The sequence below is a fragment of the Lissotriton vulgaris genome, chromosome 9 (assembly GCF_964263255.1).
Source record: "Lissotriton vulgaris chromosome 9, aLisVul1.2, whole genome shotgun sequence".
Taxonomy (NCBI): domain Eukaryota; kingdom Metazoa; phylum Chordata; class Amphibia; order Caudata; family Salamandridae; genus Lissotriton; species Lissotriton vulgaris.
The window spans coordinates 422,281,138-422,306,430 of record NC_141697.1 but is presented as its reverse complement, the minus strand read 5'-3'; the positions used below and the strand labels follow the sequence as shown (position 1 = coordinate 422,306,430).

General features: G+C 50.5%; 1 protein-coding gene across 1 annotated transcript in view; it reads left to right on the top strand.

The window, feature by feature from the left end:
• Positions 1 to 25,293, top strand: part of CDC42BPB (CDC42 binding protein kinase beta) — a 900,025-nt gene that overhangs the window by 731,718 nt on the left and 143,014 nt on the right. Inside the window, exons 29-30 of the mRNA XM_086937841.1 lie at positions 20,713 to 20,775; positions 22,033 to 22,629. Coding sequence (XP_086793967.1) covers positions 20,713 to 20,775; positions 22,033 to 22,629 — 660 coding nt within the window. The remainder of the gene's footprint in view (positions 1 to 20,712; positions 20,776 to 22,032; positions 22,630 to 25,293) is intronic.

Below are 25,293 nucleotides of genomic sequence, written 5' to 3'. Positions count from 1 at the left end.
GCGTGGTCCCGGGGGTCGGTAGATCAGGGTGCCTCTGAGGGTGGTCCACGGGTCGGTGCGGATCTGGAAGTGTAGGTGTTCGGCGGTTTTCAGGGTGTCGTCGGTGTTGGTCGTGATGTGGATGGTATCCCCGTGGATGATGGCGATGTCTCCTCCAGTCTGTTTGACGCGGTCTTTCCGGGTGATCTTGTAGCCCTCTGGGATGGCGATGGCGATGTCGAGCGCTGAGGAGTCGTTCATCCAGGTTTCCGTGAGGAAGGCGACGTCAGGAGCTGTGGTGTCGAGGAGGTTCCAGAGTTCGATGGCATGCCTGTGGACGGAGCGGGTGTTGATCAGGATGCACTTGAGGTGATTGCTGCTGGTGATCGGCTTGGTGGGTGCTGGTGTAGGGCAGGTCCGGATGCAGGTGAACTTGCAGGCGTTGCAGCTGAAGGGTCCGTGGGTGTGCTTCGGGGTGGCGCGGTAGCATCCAGGGATCCCGCCGGTGTTGAGTGCGATGAGTTCGGTGGCGTCGTAGGACAGTCAGGTCGTCTTCCGTCGGTGGGGGCCAGGGGTCCTGGCACTGGGCGCGGACCAGGCGCGGACGGGCGCAGACGGGCTTACCTTTGGCGCGCCTTCGGCGCACAATCGGCGCTCCCGCTGCGCGTTCGCACGGTCGCCATATATGGCGAAGTGCGAGGGAGGGCGGGGCAGCTGGGAGGCGGGAGCGCCGATTGTGCGCCGAAGGTGCGCCAAAGGTAAGCAACCCAAAACCACAAGCCAACATGTTTCATTGCCTTATGTACTTTTTAGTCAATTTCTTCAGGGCAGTAATTTTCTTGCCACTGCATCAATACTGGACCCACCATTCATCGAGACTGTCAACAAAAAGACAAACATTTATACTCTTTACACTCTGCCCATGCAATTGCATTTCATGTAGACCCATCACTGCACAGAAAACATCCTAAGGTTCCTCATATTTACCCTTACTCAACCATGGTGACTCCTACCGGCCGTAAGGATTAGTATAAAATGCAGGCAAGACCCCTCCTGTGAGTCGCCCCCAGTTTCCAGTCGATATCTGAATCTAAAAACAGGCAAACATCAAGCAGTAAGGAATGAAAGGTAGCACATACCTTCCACGTGTAAAAATGTAACGGCACTGGTTCGCGCCACCTTTTAATAACTCAATGGCACCCACAGGATCTACTCTCCAGGCCCCCATCTCCTTACCGATCTGAAAAGAACAACGTGCCTTGTCTCCACCTGTTGCACTGCGCTAGGCTCGCGTTCGTATTTACAGCTACGTCCAATTGAAATCCCGTGTTTGATACAACCATTCTCGCGAGAAACGTCACCGCCATCTCAGCGCGGGATGCGAATCACTCATGACGCTCTCGATGGTGTATACAACCCCCGTAATCAGTTAAAATCTTATATTCGGAAGTGTCTCATGCTATTTCTTATAATAGCCAAAATAACAAGGCCAGCCAAGATAAATTTCGTATAATGGGCGCGGCTACGTGCCCACGCGGTAAAGTCGCTGCCCACCTCAATACAGGCATATCAATCGCTAGCTTCCTTACCTTCAAATAACCCCAGGCGTCAGACTGGATCCGGAAAGTTTTGCTTAGCAGTACCCCTGCGCGTCGGTAGGCGTTGTCTGCGGCTCCGCGTCAGTCGTTGGCACCCGGATGACGTTGTCGGAGTACTTAGACGCCGCCCTCGCGCGCTGACGTAAGTTCTTTTTTTTTCCTCGCCAGCAAGCGCAGATCCGGAAAAAACAGTACTTCTTAGTCACTTTTTGACTAACTTTTTCGATCCTTTTTGGATCCCTTTTCGAGTCGGTAGACTCTTGGTGCCGATAGGGATGCCCGGGTTCAAACCCTGTACCGCCTGATGTCGGTTACCGACCCCCACTGTCGGTGCCTGTATTGCCTTGGGACCGACCATGACAACAAGTTGTGCCCTGACTGCCGGGCCTTGACGTTGAAGGCTAGGCAGGAGCGGTCCCGTAAGTGACTCGAGCTCCGGCAGTCAGCCTGCGCCGTTCCCGATCCCGGTCGAGGAGGAGCTCGAAGGACCGGTCACGGGGCCACAGTCTTTGCAGCTCGGCGTGTCGACACCATTCGTCGGGCTCCAAGTCCTCAGGTAAGAGGCACAAGAAGTCGAAGAGACGGCATCGCTCTTTCGACTCCCCCCGACTCTCGTGCGATGCGGCCGGGAGTTCAGGCGACACAGCCCTCGTGGCTCTGCGGCCAGCTCCATACCCACCGATCCCAGGGCTGAACGAGACGCTGTAGAAGATCAATGCCTTCCTCATGGCCATGAGGTCGCTCTCTCCTCCGTCAGGTCCCGCTATGGCGTCTTAGGGCCCAGCGGTCCCGACTGGGAGCCCAAGCGGGCCAGGGACTTCGGCCTCGGCGCCGTCGGGTGCTTCGGCCCTGGCGCCGTCGACGACTTTGGTCCCGACGCCCCACGGGTCCGGATCCGGGTCACCGCTGATTGACCTTACGACCCCTCCGCCGACCGCAACCCCCAGGGTGTCGCCCTCGACGCCGTCCCCGGACGATGTCGTCCCCGGTCCCTCCCTCGGTCCGGTTCCGGCATCGGACCGGCGTCGCTCAACGCCGCATTCGACGCCAAAGAGAAGAGAAATTCTTCTATGATCCGGCCCCATCCTTTGCACCTGACTATGAGGAGATGGGAGGCAAAGAGGGTTGGGAGGGGTCAGAGGACCCTCTGGCACGGGAGTGCCAGTCGTATCAGGACTGGGCAGTTGAGCTAGGGGAAGCGTGTGGTCTGGACACTACGCCCAACACTGGATTTGTCTCCCCTCCTACCGTGGCTATGGAGGAGGGGGCTGCTTACAGCGTGGTGTTGACGAGGGCGGCCAATGCCTTGGATCTTGAGCCCTCCGTCGCGGCCGTGAGGACTAACCTCACCAAGGTCCTTAAACCGCAGGCAAGCTCTTGGGAGCCTCTCCTGCCGTTTAATGAGGCCCTTACTGACGTTCTGTTGGGCACCTGGTCCAGGCCCGCTACAGGCCCCCCTGTAGATGGGAACGTGGCCAAACTCTACCACCCGGCCCCGGGCGACCCTAGCTTTCTGTCCACCCACCCCACCCCCGAGGCCTGGTTATCCAGGCCTCTAACTCCCAGACCGCATTCCCGACTGCTCCACCTGATCTGGAATCCAAAAGGTATTAGCAGTTTGGTAAGAAGCTGTTCACCTCACTTAGTTTGGGGTTGCGGTAGGTCAACACCGCTTGCCTTTTGGGCCGGTATACCCTCTCTCTGTGGGACTCTGTCGCGGACGTGCTGCCAAATTGCCCGGAGGAGGCCCCGGGAAAACTTGCTCAAGCCCTTGCGGAGGGGCGAGATGCAGCACGGTACTCTATTCGATGTGGGCTGGATACCACGGACTCGCTGTGCAGGGCGATTTCCACAACGGTGGCGGTTCGCCGCCACGCCTGGCTGAGGTCCGCCAACTTTTCGGCTAACGTCCAGAACTCACTCATGGACATGCCGTTTGATGGCCGTCGCCTCTTTGGCGACAGGGCAGACAGTGCGCTTCAGCTTTTCAAGGAGTCTAGGGCTACGGCCAAGTCCTTGGGCCTGTCGGGCCAGGGCCAGCAAACTTCTGCCTTTCGCTACTTTCGTGTCCAAGGAAGGGGTGCCCCTTCACGTCCTGCCAACCACGGGCTGCAGACCAACATCCAGCGCGGTGGCGGACGTGGTAACCGCCGTGGTGGTACCAGGGGACAGTCCACATCCACCACGCAGCATCCGCCTCAAAGCCTTCCTAGTCCGAGCTTTCAGGCCCATTTGAAGCCAGTGGGGGGGCAGGGTTCGCCATCACCTCCCCCACTGGCGCTCCATCACATCGGACAGGTGGGTGCTGCAAATCGTCCGAAAGGGCGGTGGTCGCAGCTCATCTGCGCAGATTAGGGGTGTCAGTCTTCCCCTATCTCGATGACTGGTTGTTGAAGGCGGGCTCACCCCAGATAGTAGTCAGCCACCTCCAGACTACGGCCGACCTCCTGCACCTGCTGGGGTTCTCCATCAATTTGCCGAAGTCACACCTGTGTCCCTCTCAAAAGCTCCTCTTCATCGGAGCGGTTCTGGATTCGGCGCAGTTTCGGGTTTATCCTCTCGAACAGCGGGTTCGGGATATTCAGGCTCTGATTCCGATCTTTCAGCCATTATCCTGAGTCTCGGTCAGGTTGACGTTGCGGCTTCTGGGGCTGATGGCCTACTGCATCCTTCTGTAGTAGGGGATCTCTGTGTATAGTCATAATCTAGTGAATAGTCCCGCCCATGTGCGTGGACCCCGGAGCAATCAAAAATAATCTCTTAAAGTGTTGAAAAGATGCAGAACTGCACAGACACTTAAGAGAGAATTTAAAGACCAATAATGCAGCCTATAACCAGGCTACACTGTCCAGTACTTCAACTAGAAATTCCACCAAAAATCCACAAAGAGCAAAGTCTGTCCAGATTTCCCTTGCCTCAGCAGCAAAAACCCTTTGTGCTTCTGGTCCACCACTGTGGGCCTTGGCGTTTACCCTTGTGCTCCTGCCTTTTATTCCGCTGGAGCTTTGTGCGGTTGTGTCTTTCTTCTCACACCTGCTTTGTGGAGCCGTTTCTGCCTTGTCCGTTGCCTCGAGGCTGCTGCCTGTTCAGCTTTCCCTTCACTGTGTGTGTTCTCCTGTGACAAGCTCTGCCTCTGTTTCTACCGCTTCTCCTTGGAGTTTGAGGTGGTTCTTTTTCCTTGGTACTCCTCTGGCGTTTCGTCCCTCCGGGGTCTTCTGGCGTATGTCCCTGGTACCTTGGTTGGGCTTGGGGTCATCTGGCCTCCTTTGCCTTGTTCTTGCTTGCTTCGGCTCGGGGGAGGGGGGGCTGGCCCGCCCTTCTTGTCGCCATTACACGTCCCCTGCTGGGCCTCTGTTTCTTCCTACTGAGGGGGATCTCTTGCAGGCCTCATCCCCTCCGGGTACGGCTAGGGAATCTATTCTCCATTAAGTGATCTGCGGCGAGTAGTCTCTATCGGATGTAAAAGTTACTTACGTATTGGTGTATCTGGTAGAGACGATTCTAGCTGCAGATTCCTTCACGACCTGCCCTTCTTCCTTGTTCTGTGAGGACCTCCAGCTTGGTCTTCTGCACTCGCCTACTCTAGGTGGTTTTGTCTTCTGTGAGTGCCCTCTTTCACTTCCTCCCTAGCGGGATGCTTTGTTCGGTTTGTTTGATCCACTCCTTCCTTTCTGATAATTGGTTGGTGGGTTCATGGGTACTTCTGCATCCCTGCACCCTGGTCTTCCAGTGTGGGGCATACTCATGATCTTCTACCCTTTATCATTGCTTGCAAATTCTGACTTCTCTACAGTCCTCTGAGTTGGGGTCTCTTGGCTGTGCCTCAGCCCGTAGCTCCTTACAGGGTCTGCGCCTCTCCTTGCTGGTGTTGTCTTGGGGTACTTTGTTGTTACTCTTCTGGCCTTGTTGCCCTTCAGTGTTAATAGACTGTGGTTGCAGACTTCTTTCGTCTGCTGTGACATTTTTCACCTGCTTCTAGGGAGGATATTGTATCTGCTTGCAAGGTTGTTTCACAGTGGCTGTGCTCTGCTCTTCCTTTCTATGACTTTCAGTGCCACACTGCCTGGCACTTCCCCGAATGGCGCTGTTCCTCTCCATTTGCTTCTTTCCTTTCTGTTGATCTGATTTTTTTCGGGCACTGTTTGTGATGGCTCTGCGTTGTGGCGCGGAAAAGTTCCCTGAAGAAAACTGACGTCAGCACGCTGGGTTGGGGCTTATGTGACCTTGCTGACGTCACGCTTGTACGACGTCTGAGCGGAGTCATGTGGTACCTCCCCCGGCGCACAGAGATGCTGTGGCAAAGAGAATCTTCCTGCCTGGGGATAATTCTAGGTGAAGGAATCTGCGGCTAGAATCGTCTCTACTAGATACACCGTTACGAAGGTAAGTAACTTGTACAATAGGTAGTATGGTTTAGTTTTGATGCATGCATATGAATTACATTACAAATTGTAGTTTGGGGACAAATACAGCAAAATATAAATTTGTGAGTGGTTAGGGGGTTTTGGCATTGCATTATAGCCTGCAGTAAAGGGCCTTTCCATACCATTTATTATTGTCCCTGAGCCACTTTGTTTTCTTCAGTGGAGCTCTCAGCATTCCGGTATTCTAAATGAAGCTGTATCTAACAGAGTATGCACTTTATTGCTAAATCCAAAGCTGCAGTTTATTTTACAATACTTCACCGTAATAATGTTGTGTAATACCCTCACACACACAAACATTACATAAGTGAAACTGAAAAGTCTTCAGAAATGAAGTCCCCTCCCTCCCCTGATACCAGATAGCATTAGATGTGGGGATTGTGCCCTTTCCTTAGTGTCCCCCCATACCCCCATTCTTGTTTTTATGAATTAAGAATTACGATTGTAGTGATGTAACCCCAAAATCTACATGCTCTTTTGCACGTGATTGTACGGTCTTTTGAGATTGTTAAATAAAAAGCGTTTAAAAAAAAAAAAGAAAAGAAATGGAATCCCTACCTTTCCTTGCACTATCTGCTTTTCCTGCCCAGTAAGAGATTAAGGCAGGTGTAATTTTGCATATCCCCTCTAAACCTATTGATGCTGAATTAGTTGCATTCGACGGAAACTCCACTGTCCGATGATTCATGAGATGAAGCATGGATATTAAGAAGCCTTGCAATAAGGCAGCCAGGTTTGATATACAAGCCCCTTTAATATTAAAACATGATGCATTATTGGTTTAATGGAGTAGGACCAATGTGGTTCTAGGGTTAAATCCCCAGTCAGAAGCAAGCAATGGCTGTTCTAAAGATCTTGATTCATCTGGTGCCCATGATTTACAGGCATGTTTGGTTCTCTGGTGAATGTATCCACAGTTAAATGCCCCACAAGTTTTTTTAAATATCACCATACAATACAGTTTCTGTCAAATGATTTGCAAGGGTGGGGGAAGAACAGGCGATCTCTGCCACCTCAATGTTGATTATTAAGGGTGGAGACGCCCCCAAAAATATTTATCTGAAAGAGACACGTTAGTGATAGATTCCTTACCTTAGAATATCCCCAGGCGTCAGTCTGGATCCGGCAAGTTTTAATTAGCAGTACCCCTGCGCATAAGTAGGTAGCGTCCTGCGGCGCCACATCCGTCACTGGCATCGTCAGCCCCGAGATGACGTCACGGAGAGTACTTAGGCGCCACCCATGAGCGCTGAAGCAGTTCTTTCTTTTTCCGCACCAGAAAGCGCAGATCCGGATTGAACACTTACCTTAGTCACTTTTTCATTACCCTTTGAGACTTTTGTCTCATCCCTTTTTTCTCCTGGTGCACATAGGGATGCCAGTTTCAAGTCTTGAAGGTCGTGCCGCCATAACTTGTCGGTGGCAGACCCCCACGATGTGTGCCTCTACTGCCTGGAGACAGACCACGATTCCGAGGACTGCAGAGACTGTCGTGCCATGGCCCCGAAGGCCTTGCGGGAGCTGCGCCGGAAACTGCTGGAGGTCCGGCATTCCTCTCACCGCCGCTCTGGGACTAGGGGCCGTTCCCGGGACCGCTCGCGGGACCAGAGCCGTCGCTCCGCGGTTTACAAGTCTTCGACTTCGGAATCCGGTAAGCGACACCATAAAAAGAAGTCGAAGAAGCGTGTTTGCTCTCCGATGTCGCTCCTCGGAGGCAGACAAGGGGGACAGGGGCACCACCCCTGCGTCTCGTCCCGCGGCCTACCCGCCATACCGTCCGTCGGCGACTCTCAAACAAATGCAAGAGTTTCTTGCTGCCATGGACCGCCATTTTAGGCACCGGTCCCCCGCAGGCACGCCTTCGGGTCCTGTGTCCAGATCCTTCTGGGCCGGTGGCTCCGCCACCAGCGCCACAGGATCCTACGCCGCTGGCTCTGGCCCCGGCACCCCTGCCCCTCTTCCCGGAAAAAAAAAATTCTGGCCTGGGACCCAAATTGAGATGTGGCCCCGGCCGGCGCAGTTTCAGACGCCCTTCGTCCCTTTTCCGGCTCTCCCTCTGCGACCGGGCCCCTCCACGCCGGAGGCAGATGGCGACTGGGACGGGTCCAAGGACCCCCTTGCCCGCAATGTGAGTCTGAGCAAGATTGGGTGGACGACCTGGAAGACGCGGGCAAACTAGATGTCTCTTCTGACCCGTGGTTTGCCTCTCCCCCGCCTACTATGGAGGAGCGTGCTTCCTATTTATTTATTTATTAATGGCATTTGTAGAGCGCGTGCAATTACCCGTAGGCGTCTCGGCGCTTCCTACACTGTGGTGCTGCGTCGGGCTGCGGAGGCTCTTAATCTCGACCTCCCTATGGTAGCCCTCAAGACTAACCTTCTTACGGAGGTGCTCCAGACAGCGTCTGCCTCGTCGGAGCCGCTGCTTCTGTTCAACGAGGCCCTTACAGAGGTCCTCTTGGGCACTTGGTTGCAGCCGGCCACGGGGGCGCTGGTGGATAAAAACGTCGCTAGGCGTCATCGCCCGGCATCTCGTGACCCCGCCTTCCTGACCACTCACCCTACGCCTGAGAGCCTGGTCATTCAGGCCTCAACGTCACAGAGTGGCTTTCCCACGGCTCCGCCAGATAAGGACTCTAACAGCTGAACCAGTTTGGAAAGAGGTTGTTCTCGGCCAGCTTAGTGCTGTGGTCGGTTAACACCACCTGCTTGTTGGGCCGTTACTCCCACGCCCTGTGGGATTCTGTGGCTCAGATCTTGCCTCAGTGTTCTGAGGAGGTCCAGGCTGTCCTTTCCCAAGCGATTGCTGAAGGTAAGGATGCGGCGAACTGTGCCATCAGGTGTGGTGTGGACACTGCTGATTCGTTGGGCAGGGCAATTTCCATGTCTGTGGCTTTGCGGCACCAGGCCTGGTTGTGTTCCAATGGGTTCTCGCCCAATGTCCAGGGCTCGCTCATGGATATGCCCTTTGATGGCTCCCGCCTCTTTGGCGATAAGGCAGACAATGCATTGGAGCGCTTTAAGGACTCGCGGGCCTTGGCAAAGTCCTTGGGTCTTTCTACAAAGAACCGTCCCACTCCTGGGTTTCGTTCCTTTTGTGGCCAGGGCAGGGGCACCCAAGCACGCTCCTCCAACAAGCCTGTGCAAAACCAGCCTCAACGGGGCCGTGGCTTCCGCATGGGCGGGCCTGAGAACCAGCGTGCGGGTCAGTCCACCTCTACCCCTGCTGTTTTCGACTCAAAGCCTTCCTAATCCGAGTTTCAGGGAGCACCGCATGCCGGTGGGTGGCAGGGTCCCCCACTACCTGCGCCACTGGCGAGACATTACATCAAACAAATGGGTGCTGCAGATAATCTGCCAGGGTTTCTCCCTTCCCTTTCAGTCCTCCCCTCCAGCCGTGCCACCGCTTGTCGGGACCATTTGGCTCTCCTCCGTCAGGACATCACGGCCCTCCTGGCCAAAGGGCCATCGAATGCGTCCCTGATCCAGAAGTAGGGAGTGGTTGTTATTCCCACTACTTACTGCAAGATGGGGCACAGGTCCCAAGATGGGACCTGTGCCCCATCTTGGACCTCCGGGACGTCAATCGCTTCCTCCGGAAGGAGAAGTTCAAGATGCTGACTCTGGCCCTAGCTGCCCGGAGACTGGATGGGAGCGTTGGACTTGCAGGACGCTTTTCACATTCCCATCCTGCCGGCCCACCGGCATTACCTGCGGTTCATGGTAGGCCAGGAGCATTTTCAGTTTGCCGTGCTACCCTTTGGCCTTACCAGTGCCCCTCGGGTGTTCACAAAGGTGATGGCGGTGGTCGTGGCTCATCTGCGCAGGTCGCGGGTGTCAGTCTTCCCCTACCTCGACGACTGGTTGTTGAAGGCAGGCTTGCCCCAGGCAGTCATCAACCACCTCCAGACTATGGCTGACCTCCTGCATTTGATGGGGATTTCCATCAACGCACCAGAGTGCCTCTCCGAAGCTACCCTTCATCAGAGCGGTTCTGTATTCAACGCTGTTTCTGGTTTATCTTCCTGAGCAGTGAGTCTGGGATATTCAGGCTATGATTCCGATCTTTCGCCCTCTATCCTGGGTTTCAGTCAGGATGGCTCTACGGCTCCTGGGCCTGATGGCCTCCTGCATCCTGCTGGTGACACATGCCAGACGGCATATGCAGGCTCTGCATTGGGACCTGAAGTTCCAGTGGGCGCAGCATCAGGGCAACCTGTCCGATCATGTCCAGATCTCTGAGGGCAATGCTCAACAATTGCAGTGGAGGCTCACGAATCGAGATTGGATCAGTGGCAGATCCCTCTCCCTTCCCCAACCGGAGCACACAGTGGTGACGGACGTGTCCCTCCTGGGATTGGATGGCCACTTGGGAGAGGCGGAGATCAGAGGCCTCTGGTCTCCGGCAGAGTCCAGGCTCCATATCAATCTTTTGGAGCTTCGGGCATTCTGGCTTGCACTGAAAGCATTTCTTCCCTCTGTCCGGGGAATTGTAGTGCAGGTGTTCACGGACAACACCACCGCCATGTGGTATTGCAGCAAACAGGGCGGGGTGGGGTCCTGGACCCTATGTGAGGAGGCTCTGCACCTCTGGACATGGCTGGAACGTCAAGGCATTACCTTGGAGGTTCAACACCTGGCAGGTTCTCTGAACGCCATGGAGGACGAACTCAGCCGCCAGTGCATAATGTATCACGAAAGGCGTCTGAACTCTGACTTGGTGCAAGGTCTCTTTCAGCAGTGGGGAGAGCCTTGGTTACATCTATTCGCCACCGAAGAGAACGCGCAATGTCATCAGTTCTACGCTTTGGAATTTCCAAGGCAGCACTCGCTCGGAGATGCTTTTTGTCGCGAGTGGAGTTGCGGTCTGTTGTATGCCTTTCCCCCTATACCACTTCTGCCCAGAGTGCTGAAGAAGATCAGGCGCGACCGGGCCCAATTCATTCTTGTGGCTCTGGACTGGGTTCGAAGAGTTTGGTATCCCGAGTTACTCAGTATGAGCATCGATCCCCTGATCCTTCTGCCTCTTCGGGAGGATCTTCTGTCGCAGCAACAGGGGGCCGTCCTCCATCCAAACCTGTCCAGACTCCACCTCCATGCGTGGAAATTGAGCGGCGACTGCTGACACCTTTCGATCTTCCTCCCGAAGTCTGTGATGTCGTTCTGGCAGCCAGGCGTCCCTCCACCAAAACGGTGTATGCCTGCAGGTGGAAAAGATTTGTGGCATGGTGCACAGCAAAGGCTGTGGATCCCCTTTCTGTCCCTCTTTCTTTTTGAGGTCCTTCTGTTCCTTCTATCTTTGTCCAGCAGGGCTCTGCTCTGGGCACTGTCAAAGGTTCTCTTTCGGTCATCTCCGCCTTTCTACGGCTTCCAGATCAGCCTTCTCTTTTTGTGCCCCCGGTTGTTAAGTTTCCCCAAAGGCATTACACACACGTTTCCTCCAGTGCCTTTCATAATGCTGCAGTGGGACTTGAATCTTGTTTTGACTTTTTTGATGTGCGCTCCTTTTGAGCCTCTTCATAACTGTCCCTTACGTCTTGTCACTTTAAAGGCGGCTTTCCTGGTGCCTATCACCTCTGCCAGAAGAGTGAGTGAGCTCCAGCCTCTTTCTTCCAAACCTCCTTTCCTTTCTGTCCATCCGGACAAGGTGGTTCTAAGGACCCGTCCTTCTTTCTTGCCAAAGGTTGTCACGCCCGTCCACAATGGGCAGATCATCACTTTGTCCACCTCATTTCTGCCTCGAATCCTTCCAGGGAGGAAGAGAGGCTCCACCGTCTGGACCCAAAATGTGCACTTGCATTTTATCTGCAGCATACACAACAGTTCTGGGTGGATGACCAGCTCTTTGTTGGCTACGTGGGCGCCAAAAAAGGTTGGGTTGTGCACAAACGGACCATCTCGCGGTGAGTCATTCTGTACATCAAAGCATGTTACTAATTGGCTTAGAAGGAGCCTCCTGTGGGGCTGCATGCCCATTCCACCAGGGCAACGGCAGACACTACTGCCTTGGGACGCGGCGTTCCCTTGCAAGACATTTGTCGGGCCGCTATGTGGGCCTCACTGCACACGTTAACCAAGCACTACTGCCTTGACAGTCAGGTCCGGAGAGACTGCTTCTTTGGCCGTTCGGTGCTCCATGACTTTCTGGTGTAATCTTGTTCGCAGACCCACCTCTGGGGTTGGTATTGCTGGGGTATCTATTCTAAGGTAAGGAATCTATCACTAACGTGTCTCTTTCAGATGCACAAGTTACTACTTTTGTAACGATATATCTGTAAGAGACATTAGTTAGGGATCGATTCCTTACCGCCACACCCATCCTTCCCATTCTGCGAACTGATTACTAGGGTTAAGGTCATCCCTTTCAGGGCCCTAGTTTTTTACACCGAAGGTCAGTATCTTGCATGGCTCGGCGTTCCTGGTGTGGAAAGTTGTGTACAGAACTGATGTCAGTGCGCATGGGTGGTGCCTAAGTACTCTCCGTGACGTCATCTTGGCGCTGACGACCTCAGTACCGGACACGGAGCCGCAGAACTCCACATACTGACGCCCAGGGGTACTGTTAAGCGAAACTTTCCGGCCCCAGTCTGACGCCTGGGGATATTCTAATGTAAGGAATCTATCACTAACTAATGTCTCTTACAGATATATCGTAACTTGTGCATTGGTAGCATGTGTTGGGCTACGAAACATATGCTTAGCATATTCCTGCCATCTAGTGTTGGGCTCGGACATTTGTAACTTGTTTTTCTTCTAAGAAGTTCTTCTAGACACAAAGGTATAGTGCGTGATTCCTCCTATAGTCTGTTGCTCATGTTCATCGGCTCCTTTGTTAGATTGGGTTTTTTTTGCCATTGGATTAAAAAATCATTCTCAGAGTTCCATGACCGAAGCTCAATTCCTGCTTTGAGGCCCTTTCAGCGCCCCATTCTTTTTCAAATGTCTGCAGGACCTCGAGAATCACTACACCAACTGGTGTTACTTCAGATTTTCAATATATCCGCTGGTGCTCGGTTTCGACGCATCATTGTACTTCTAGACACCAACTCTAACGACAACAAACTCCATATACTAGATGCCGAAGAGGGATGAAAAAGACTCCCTTTAGCTTCTGTCGTGCCAAATATTCCAAGCCGGACCAGCACAAGTTGTAGTATCTCTGTTAACAGAACACGACGGTTTGTTGTGTGAACCATGTCTGGCTTTCCGCTTTAAGAAACTCTTCTGCAACGAAGAGAAAATTGTTGGGCCCATTACGCCATTCAGTCACAGCATAGCGAAGCTACACCTGATATTTTCAGGGGCCTGTCAGCAGAGCTGTAACAGGACACAGATAAAACTGAGGCACGGGCAGTGTCGATTGGTGTCTCTACACTGGTGGCCAGCAGAGACAAGAGCTCCGACCATGATCCTTCCATACAAGGGCACGTGAGAAAATCGAAGAAAGGCTGCCATTCCCTGGCAAAAACAGCTACGGTGGTCTCTGGAACCCCACTGCCCTTGGGCCATGGTGGTCTTTGAAAACCGGGTCAGGTGCAGAATCGAGTCCCTTTGCTTTAAAAACACTTGACAACCGTCAAAATGTAAAGTCCTGGAAGTCTTCTCAGTGCCAGTACCAAAAAAACAGACTCACCGAAACACCCAAAGACGCCCTCGGCACCAAAACATCACTCTTTGAAACCATCATCAGGGTCGCAAATCATGTCGGTGCCGAAAATACCTTTGACATCGAAACACACAGTCAGAGCCCAAACAACTGCCTGTTCAACCAATTCTTGAGAAACTTCAAGATAAACTGGACAAAAGACAAAAAAACTTTTTTTATGGATCCGTACACTGGCAAAGCGGGGGCAAAGTCGTCCCAACTATTTCTGACCCATTTCCAAATAGGAAAAAAGCATTTGAACAGCAAATCATGGGGCCAGATCCACCCAAGACTCCCAAAAAGAAAGGCCGGGCAGTGGCCCTATTATTTTTCCTCCTAATCCCCCTCCCTATAAGCCTTTATCGCCTCCACCGCCAATAGTACAACCACTGGCAATATCACCAGTACATAAGCATTCAACAGAGCACCTACCTTCATAACAGCAGCATACATCAACCTCACAGTCATCAACGGGGGATATTGATACAAGGGAGGATTTACCAGGTGGCTCACTATATGTTCCAGATTCCCTAGAGGACCCAGACAATATACAGAGTCCATGGGATCAATATGCTACAATTCTGATGGATGATACCTAGCTGGACCTCTTCCCTTCAAAACCCTCATCACCTGATGATACCACATCATATCATGAACTAATCAGTATGGCCGCACACTACCACAAAGTGTATCTTCACACTATAGAGGATGAGGAGGATTTTTTGTGTGGCGACACTAAATAGGCCTCACAGAACAGTGCAATTCCTTCCTATTTCAAAAGGCATATATAAATCCTCACAGGAAATATTTAAGCAGCTGGCGAAGTCCAGCATGATAAGTCCTAGAGTGGACAAAAAATACAAAGTGTGTCCATCAGCCTGGCATATGTCAGGTGACAAGTACCCCCTGACTCATTAGTGGTACACAGTGCTAGAAAAAGGGCTTACTCACAGAGCACTGGGAATCCCACACCTACAGATAAGTAAAGCAAAAAATGTGATGCTTTGGGGAAACGTGTTGCTGCACAAGCAGCTAGTCGCATACGTATCACCAATTCTGTACGATTATTTTCCTGTTATAACTGAGCCCTATAGGATGAGCTGCAGGAGCTACTGCAGCACCTCTCGGAACAATATCGTCAGAAGGGGACTCCATTGGTAGGGGACGGTTAAGTCATATTGAATACTACTATACAATGTGCACTGGATTCTGCTAATACCAGTGCAAGGGAAATAAACACTAGTATCCTCATTACGCATCATTCATGGATTAGGGTCTCTGGCTTTAAGACCTATGTGCATCAACAACTCTTAAACCTACCCTTTGATGGCCAAAATTTATTTGGGCCACAAGTGGATGACATGCTAATAAAACTAAAAAAAAGTTACAGCTGAAGCCATGGATGTCCTACAAACCTTCCAGCATAGAAGTTCCTTTGCGAAAGGACAGTATAGCGGGGCAGCCAGACCTGGCACATCAACTGATTCAGGTAGTGCGTAAAAACAGCAAGGCTCCTACCAGGCGCAATACTCCAGTGGAACCTACTCTAAGTCACGCTATAAAAAAATCGAGGAAGAAGTCGTGGGTCCACCACACCTACTAAACAGTGACTAACTAAGCCTCCCCCTCAGCAAATAACATATGTGGAGGAAGGCTACAGCTGTATCACCAGCATCAGACACAAATCACCACTGATCAGTGGTTTCTATCGATCATCATAGATGGGTATTCCCTAGAGCTTACAAATACACCACCCTCAATACCATCACAGACACAAAATATTTCCCCAGAACATCTTATACTCCTCCAAGAGAAGGTTCAAGATCTCCTTCAAAAAGGAGCTATAGAAATGGTCCCAAAGCAACACCAGGGACATGGAGTATACTCACTATACTTCCTCTTTTCCCAAAAGGACGGGACGTTAAGGCATATTCTAGTCCTCATCCCACTCAACAGTTACATCTCCTCAGAACACTTTCACATGGTCACACTACAAGACATGATACCATTGCTACAGCAAGGAGATTTCATGACAGCATTAAACCTCAAAGATGCTTATTTCCATTTTCCCATACATCCAGCACACCAGTTTTCCAATCATCGGACAGCACTACCAGTACAAGGTGTTACAATTCAGAGTAACTATGTTCCAAGAGTAGTATTCACTAAATGCCTCGCAATGTTAGCAGGTCATCTCAGAAGGGAAGGAGGGGGGGGGGGGGGGGGCATACATGTTTTCCTCTATCTAGACTATTGGATCATCAAAAGTCCTACCAAACACTAATGTCTTCACACACAACAGGCAATCAGTCTTCTACACAAATTAGAATTTACAGTCAACATAGCAAAGTCTCAGCCCCAACCTTTGCAAATACAACCATTCCTAGGTGCAACATTAAACTCAGTCACAGACAAAATATATCACATTCCTGAAAGGGCTCAAAAGTTCCAGGTATCATTACCTCTGTTTCAACCACCACAGTGTAAAACCAATATAATAACAGTCTTGAGCTTTCTAGGAATGATGGCATCTTGCATATCCATAGTACCAAACGCTACATATGCGTCCTGTTCAATGCACTCTTCAATCTCAATGTTCTCAAGAAAAGGGGCATCTACCTAGTGTTGGTAGGACCAGCGACCCATCGCTCTTTGCAGTGGTGGAACAGCAGCAATCCGTTGCAGTGTCTGCTCTCAAAGCTTCAATTCCGCAAGTCACCATTACCACAGATGCAACCCTTCAGGGTTGGCGACCTTTGACCCTGCTCACAGGCAGGTCTCTCCCCACACTGCTGCACGGCACGGTCTGCCTGCGGGTCTCGCTGCCTGGACCCGCATTGGTCCGTGACACTGGTATTGCTGTGCTATTTTTGCTCTCTTTGTGCCTTAACTGCCTTTGAATTTGTATCATTTTGTTTTTTCTGCTCTTGCTTCCCCTCTGTGTCCCATTGCTTTGTGCATAATTTGTTTTCTTTCCTTTGTTCCCATACTGTTGATTCTTGTGCCTCTTGCCGCTCCCCACCTGTTTTCCCGTTGCTACGTCCCTGCAGCCCTGTACTCCCATTCGCCGCCTCGCTCCCGCTTTTCAGCTGCTCCCCCCTCCCACAGCTCCTCATATGGAGGCCGTGCAGTGGGTGTGCCGCTGGGGCACCGAAGGCGCGCCTAAGGCAAGCTCGTCTGCACCGTCCGCACCTGGGCCGCGCCCAGCGCCAAGACCCCTGGCCCCCGCAAGAGCCACGACACCCGCCTCCGCTACGACTCCAGCACCCTCCACGCACTCCCCGCCGGACGATCTAGCACCTGCTGCCTGGCCGCCCAGAAGCGCACCCAAGGACCCTTTGCCTGCCGGAACTGCAGCTTCAACAGCATCCGGCCCGCCAGCCCACCTACGGAAGAGCCCAACTCCCTCAGATGCATCCTGCTCAACACCCGCTCTGCCCGCAAACACGCCGTTGAACTCTGGGACCTACTCGACACCAACGCCCCAGACGTTGCCTTCCTGATGGAGACCTGGTGGAACCACTACTCAGCACCCGACATCGCCATAGCCATCCTGGAAGGCTCATCCCCCAGACCGCACCAACGGAGTAGGAGGAGGAATTGCCATTGTTCACAGGAACACTCTTAAAATCTCGACAGACACCGACGACTCCCTGTGCACCGCCGAACACCTGCACTTCCAGATCCACACCGACCCCAACACCACCCTCAGAGGGACCCTCGTCTACAGACCCCCCCCCCCCCCCCCCCCCCCGACCCCGACCGCAGTTCAGCGACTCAATCGCCGACCTCATCAGCACACACGCCCTCGCCTCCATGGACTACATCCTTCTCGGGGACCTGAACTTCCACCTCGAGAACCACAACAACCCCAACTCTTCCACCCTGATCGACAACCTCGGACTCCGACAACTCGTCACAACACCCACCCAAACAGCTGGACACCCGATTGACCCCATCTTCTCAGCAAGTTCCCACGTCTTCTTCAACCGCACCACCGAATCCACTGGAACGACCACCACTGCATCCACTTCACCTTCCGGAAACATACCACACACCACCGCACCCAGCAGATACCTTGCCGCCGCAGGAGCAAAATCACCGAGGACCAGCTAACCACCGCCCTCGCCCAGAACCCACCCGCAGACCAGACTAATGCCGCAGCCTCAGACAGTGGATCAATGACTTCGCCAACACCCTCGCCCCGCTCAAGAAGCCCTCCCAACACCCACACCAGCAAGAGAGCCAGCTGGTTCACTGAATACCTCCGGGCCTCCAAGCGAACCTGCCGAAAACTGGATCCTTGAACGACACCGGAAAGCTACACAGCTCACAAGAACGCCACCCGCTGACACCACCACCTCATCAGATCCGCCAAAAGAACCTCCTTCAAAGTCCGCCTAGACAACAACACACACAACAGCAAAGAGCTCTTCAACATCGTGAAGGAACTCTCCATCCCCAGCTCCAACTCCAACGATATCCCACCATCACAAGACCTGTGCGACTCACTGGCCACCTTCTTCCATCGCAAGATCCCAGACATCCATGACAACTACGTTGCAGTGACCACCCCGACACCCGCCGAAACCCCCGCTCCCACGACCGCCACCAGCACCTCCGCACAACTGATCCTCTACATCCCTCGCCGCAGCCACATCACACCCCACTTGAGAGACCTGCACTGGCTCCCCATCAACAAGAGCATAACCTTCAAACACCTCACCCACTCACACAAGGCAATCCACAACACCGGACCAGCGTACCTCAACAGCTGACTCAGCCTCTGCACCCCCACCCACCAGCTCCGCTCCGCAGACTGCGCCCTAGCGACCGTCCCCCGCATCTGAAGAGCAACCACCGGCGGCTGATCTTACTCCCACCTCGCCACCAAGACATGGAATACCCTTCCCATCCGCATGCGGCAGACCGAAGACCTTTTAACCTTCAGGAGACTCCTCAAGACCTGGCTCTTCAAACAGTAGCAGTAGCCCCTAGCGGCTTGAGACCCTCACTGGTATGTAGTGCCCTTTATAAATGCCATGATTGATTGATTGGGGAGCACATATGCAGAACCTCGCAGTAAATGGTCTATAGTTGTACATTATTGTTTAAATAAACAAAGCCAACCTTTATTTCCAATAGTACAAGACCTTATTGCTTCTCTTCATCTGCAGTAAGCAGGATTTGCTTATACATCAATCAGATTATATTTAGCAGCTTTAGCTGCTTACATGCAAAATAGACAAAACGTGCCACTTTTTTAAGTTCCAGTGATTAAAGCATTTATGGAAGGACTAAAAAGTCAAGTCCACCTTCTACCCCACCTGCACCATTCTTGAACCTTAATATTTTTCTCACTAGACTCATGGGACCACCCTTTAAGCCACTTCATTCTTGTGACATTCGATTCCTCACATGGAAGGTGGCCTTCGTAGTAGCTAACACTTCTCTTCAAAGAATAAGTGAAATCCAAGCCCTTGCATTGGAAGAGACACTTTTCCAAATATTTCCATAAAAATGTGTACTTTCTACCAACCCTAAATTCATATTAACCTCTTGAGCGCTCATGACGAGGTCAGCTCGTCATGAGCCACGGCGCTCCGGTGCTCATGACGAGCTGAGCTCGTCATGACCGCGCCCGTTATATGGAACGCTCGCACCCTGGGCGGATTCCCCTGCTGTGCTGATCGTTCCATCGGAACGGGCGTGGTCATGACAAGCTCAGCTCGTCATGAGCACCGGAGCGCCGTGGCTCATGACGAGCTGACCTCGTCATGAGCATGGGGGCGCTGTACACGCGTCCCCCAGCACAGCGGGGGAATCCCGCCAGCGGCGAAGGGGTTAAATGTAGTGTCTGCTTGTCATACAAACCAAACAATAGAGCTACCTGTTCTCTTCCCTAAAACAGATTCAGTAGCAGAAAGTTTTACACACATTGGATGTTAAAAGAGCATTAATGTATTACATAGAGAGAACTAAATCTTTTCACAAAATGCAACAACTCTTTGTTGCAATTGCAAAGCCACATCAAGGTTCTCCAATATCCAAAGCTGGAATAGCCAGATGAATAGTTAGATGTATTTAGACTTGCTCCCGAAAAGCATAAAAGAGGAACCTCAATATACTTTTTAGGAAGCATCACACTACCAGATATTCGTAAAGCAGCTAAATGAAATATCCCACATACATTCATAAAACATTGTGTTGATGTCTTAGCTAATCAACAAGCTAGAATGGCTCAAGCTGTTTTAAGAATACTTTTTCAAACACTAGCTAACCATCGCTTCTAGGGAGCACAGCTTTATATTTCATGCAAAGCATATGTATTTACGGCCCTTACCTGCTACAACTGGAATATGTGAATTACCCTGTAACATTTATTTGTTGTATGTAGTGCCTTAGATTCATATGCACCCACGCTCCTTCCCCGGCAGCTATTGGTTGATGTATGTTCTTACCTATTAACATTTTAGATTATGGTACCATTCACTTGCATTCTTATCTTTTTCGTCACTATATTGCTCCTATCCTAAAGCCTGATGAGCTAAAAACAATCTAACAAAGGATCTGATGAACATACGCAACACAGACTATAGGAGGAGGAGCCCAACACTAGATGGCAGGAGTAGGTTAAGCATATGAATCTACAGTATATGCTACAAATTGATGCTTAGATGGTAAGTAATATATTCCTTTCCTCACTAGGGGTGTGTAGACCATAATGTAAACCCATTCAACTATCATCTGTTTTTTTTTACTCATCAGCTCTTCTTTATTCACCACTGTAAAAGTAAAAACGTATTAAATATCCTGAAACTCATGTCCCCCAGATAGATGGAACTAATTGTCTGATCTGGCTTTCCCCCAGAGTGCAAAGAAATTATCAACAAGTTAGTCAAATTATAGCTTGTACTGGAATGTCTAAGGGAAATGATGCATTTACATATGCCCTTTTCCCGAAGTGTGCTCTTATAATTACATGCCCATTTCCTGAATATTGTACTTTAAGCCTTGTAATGTGTAATAAACAAATTAATGCCTTTGTTGTTCCTCTGTTATGTAGATCCTGATCGTATTGTAATTGGCACCGAAGAAGGGCTCTATGTCATAGAGTTGACAAGAGATGGTATGTTACTAGATGTCTCTTGAAATCGTGGTTACCTTGTTTCTGAACCTCTAAAAGAAAAGGAAACTGAGTATGTGGTGTATTACAAAACAAAAAGCATTTATTCTAAAATATGTTTTATTGTTTTTGACCTGCACGGGCATTTAGAATCTTCTTACACTTTTTTTCTTATTTACTAAAAACCTCCTGTTCCATTTTAAACTAAATGAACATGTTCACCATTGATTTCATGTTGAGTTTGTGTAGCTTGTATTGTTATTTGTATCTTGTCCACAGATATCTTTTGGTGTTGCAGTGCAAGAGCATTCTGCGGAACCTTAGTGGAAACTAAATGAGTCACAACACATGCTTGCTAGTTACCAATATACTGGAAAGCTTTTCAGTTGATGGTGCCTAAATTCATAACATTTTTCACAGGTGGTGCAGCTCCACACTTTCAAGTGTTCCATTATTGCCACTAATAATGGTCTATTAAAAGACACTTGTTGTCAATGCATTTTGATTAGGTTCACAAATGCTTCTGCCATGAAGTGTTATGAGGTAATATAGGCTGCCTTTTGCTTCCTGGATTACAGCGGAGGCTTTCACGCTTAACTTTGTAGAGTTTTTGGAGGCCCTGGAGCACTCTCCTCTCTCGCGCTTTTCATTTGGGGCATGATTGTAACTCAGGGACACTTGTTTTGCAGTCATGTGCTTCTAAGAGAATATCCTATGTAAATGAGTACCTCACCGGCAATCACTTATTTTACAAGCTCCTGTAGGGTAGCACTGTTATTGATGTAATGAGCTCCAGTCAGTAGCTTTTTTCCATGGCAGGACATTTAAGACTTTAAGCCTTTTGTTTTCAAAATAAAATTAAGTATCAGAAAATCACTTTATTTTTAAGGTGCCTTGTCTGAATTGTATTATCCCATTCTTTCATTGACACAAAGGACTGGGAAATTCATATAACTTACTCCTTAAAATATTGAAATTAATAAAATCTGCCTTTTCAGTCATATATTTGTTTAAAGATGAGATCACAGTGAATTTCGTGATTGTGGTCCACCACCTTTGACAAATTGTCTCTTTTTACCACTTTACTCCCCTCTTCTCCTCCTGACATTCATCTCGAAGTGCCTCTCACTTTCCTGTCTTCTCAGCGATAGCAGATATTTGAATGTGTTTACCTTGTGAAATACATTGTCCATCATGCTTGGTAACAAGTGTTCTATCCGTGATTGTGTGTTCTGACTGAAATTGTTCTTTATGTTCTAGGAATTGTTCGAGCTGCTGACTGCAAGAAGGTGCACCAGATTGAGCTGTTTTCCAAAGAGAAAATAATTGTCCTTATTTGTGGCCGCAATCATCATGTTCACCTTTACCCCTGGTCTGCCTTGGATGGATCAGAAGGCAGTTTTGACATTAAACTACCAGAAACTAAAGGCTGCCAGTTCATTGCAACGTCATCAGAAAATAAAACTTCTCCCCCCTATTTGTTTGTGGCAGTAAAAAGGCAGGTTCTTTGTTATGAACTTTATAGAACTAAACCTTTCCACAAGAAAGTCAATGAAATGCAGGCACCAGGGAATGTTCAGTGGATGGCCATGTTCAAGGACAAGCTCTGTGTTGGATACCAGTCTGGGTTCTCTCTCTTGTTCATCCATGGGGATGCCCAGTCAATAAATCTGGTAAACCCAAGTGACCCCGCACTTGCATTCCTTTCCCAGCAGCCTTTTGATGCCCTGTGTGCCGTGGAGCTCAGTAATGAGGAGTACCTGCTTTGCTTCAGCCATATGGGAGTGTACGTCGATTCACAAGGTCGAAGGTCACGCACGCAGGAGTTAATGTGGCCGGCAACACCTGTTGCTTGTAGTATGTATATATTTTTCTAGTTGTAGTTATATCATTTGCTGTTGTAATTATGCATTTTCAACATGTCTGTATTGCCTGATAGTTAGCTTTTTTTCTGGTCAGGCTTTGGTGTGCTTGAAGAGCAGTCAGGCAGGTAAAGTGGTCTTTTCTTGATGTTTTTTTGACATACTGCGTAACTGATTTGCAAGAGATCGTGGTACCTACACTCACTATCTGCATCTATCTTAACATTGTCATCTCTGACCTTCTTGTTAACCTCCAGATACATGGGGACATGAATACCATGATTTTCCGTTAGGTGGAACACAAATCTAGATTGTGTCTTCATTCTATCTGACACACACCGTGTAATGATGCAATTTTCCTAGTGACAGATTTCTTTTTTGCTATGTGAGAAAGTGGCTCTATATATACTGGACAGTGTGTATAGAGCTCACAAACCGCAAAGGTATAACAGAGGTTAAAGTCAGGACTGACCTTACTCTCAAAAGTGGCAGCTTGGTCGAGCAGTAAGGCAGTACCAGAGGGCAGTGCAAAGCATTTGTTGTACACACTCAGTCAGCAAAGGATTTCACACACTCAAAGACTGAACTCCAGGCCAATGGTTTTCATATCCAAAGATATAGTTGTTTTATTTTTAGAACCAACAGGCATTAAAATATACTTTGCTAGATATGAGAACTCTTATGTAATTACTGTGCAAGGAAGCAATAAATGTGGTGAACACAATAGGTACAGGAGTTGCTGAAGGCAACTCAAGTCTAGACACACTTTAGCATTGAGCTCAATGGATTGTTACCATAAAAGTACTCTTGGTTACATTACAGATTACTTTAGTAGTTCCAGGGCTAGATCCTAGATTCAGTCCTCGGGTCTAAGCTGAAACCAGTTTCGCAAAAACGTTTTAGTTACTGTGGTGAATTTTCATGAATATAAAGCGGTTTTAAAAGTTCACATTCGAAACTTTTCATTGACAATCTGGCAATGTTATTCAATGGGAGAAAATTCAGGTTGCAGGTAAAGTATAATTGCATTACTTTTGTAATCCAGTATTGGGCTTCTAGGGCCAGCACTAGGGTCTGAACTTAAAACAGGTAGGTAATTGCGTTTCAGTATTTCGTATGATTTTGAAAGAATATTTCAAGTTTTCGAAAGTAGGCACTTAGAAGAAATTTCATAGAAAAGCATACAATTGGTTCCTATGGAGAAAATGCAGATTACTAGTAATCCCGGTAAGGTGAGTACTTCAGAATTCGGACTTCGGCTGATTTTATATGAATATTTACAGTTTTCAAAACTTCACACTTAGAAAATGTTCGATTCAAAATGGGTCAATGTTATCCAATGGCAGGTAAGTGAGTTACTGGTTTCCAGGTGAGTACTTGGCTGGTGAAGTTAAGGTTCCGGGTATAGACTCAGGGGTCCCCCAGGGTCAGATAAGTAGAATCTGTTCCACCCCAGCAGCGCAGGGCCGGCCGGGTGCAGAGGTAGGTAGGCCCAATGATATCCAATGAGGGAAAGGGGGCCTCCGGTTGGTGGCTGCTGGCTAGCAGGCCACGCGTCTGTGGGAGCTGGGCTCCTGGTCACTTGCTCGGGGGAAGTAGGATAGGACAAAGTGGCACAGCCAGTGGCACCCGGGCGGCTGGGTGCTCTTGAGCCGTCGGGCGCTCAATGTTATCCAATGGGAAAGGTCAAAAAGGAACAAAGGCTGCAGGCTCGGGGACGGAGACTCTCTAGGGGCCCTCAGCGCCTGACATCGCCATCGCTATCCCAGAGGGCTACAAGATCGTCCGGAGGGACCGCAACGCCAACCAGATGGGAGGAGGCATCGCCATCATCCACAAGAACACCATCCGTCTCACGACCAGCACCGACAACACCCTGACCACCGCCGAACACCTGCACTTCCAGATCCACACCAACCCGAACACCACCCTCAGAGGCACCCTGATCTACCGACCCCCTGGACCACGCACACAATTCAGCGAGGACATTGCCGACTTCGTCAGCCCGCTTGCCCTCCCCTCCTCTGACTACATCCTCCTGGGGGACCTCAACTTCCACCTGGAGAACAACAACGACCGCAACACCACCACCCTACTGGACAACCTCGCCAACCTGGGACTCAAGCAACTGGTGTCCACTCCCACCCACCTCGCCGGACACACACTCGACGCAGTCTTCTCATCCAGCACAGACATCGACTTCAGCCACGCCACAGAGCTTCAATGGACGGACCACAGCTGCGTCCACTTCACCTTCAAGAGAACGACGACCCACCACCACCAGCAACAGGCCGCCCGCAGAAGCTGGAACAAGATCACAGCAGACCAGCTCGCCACCTCCCTGAGCCAGCACCCTCCTGCCAGCTCAGCAGACCCCAGCCAGGCCGCCGACAACCTCACGAAGTGGATCACCATCTGCGCGGACGAGCTCGCCCCGCTGAGGACCCCGCCCAGCAGACCCGGCAGCAAGAAAGCCCCTTGGTTCACCGACGAACTCAAGAGCTCCAAGAAGAACTGCCGAGCCCTCGAGAAAGTCTGGAGAAGGGAACCTACACCGGACAACAGGACCTCCTTCAAGCTTGCCACCCGGAAGCACCACCAGCTGATCCGCGCCGCCAAGAAAACAGCATTCAAGGAACGGCTGGACAACAACGCACAC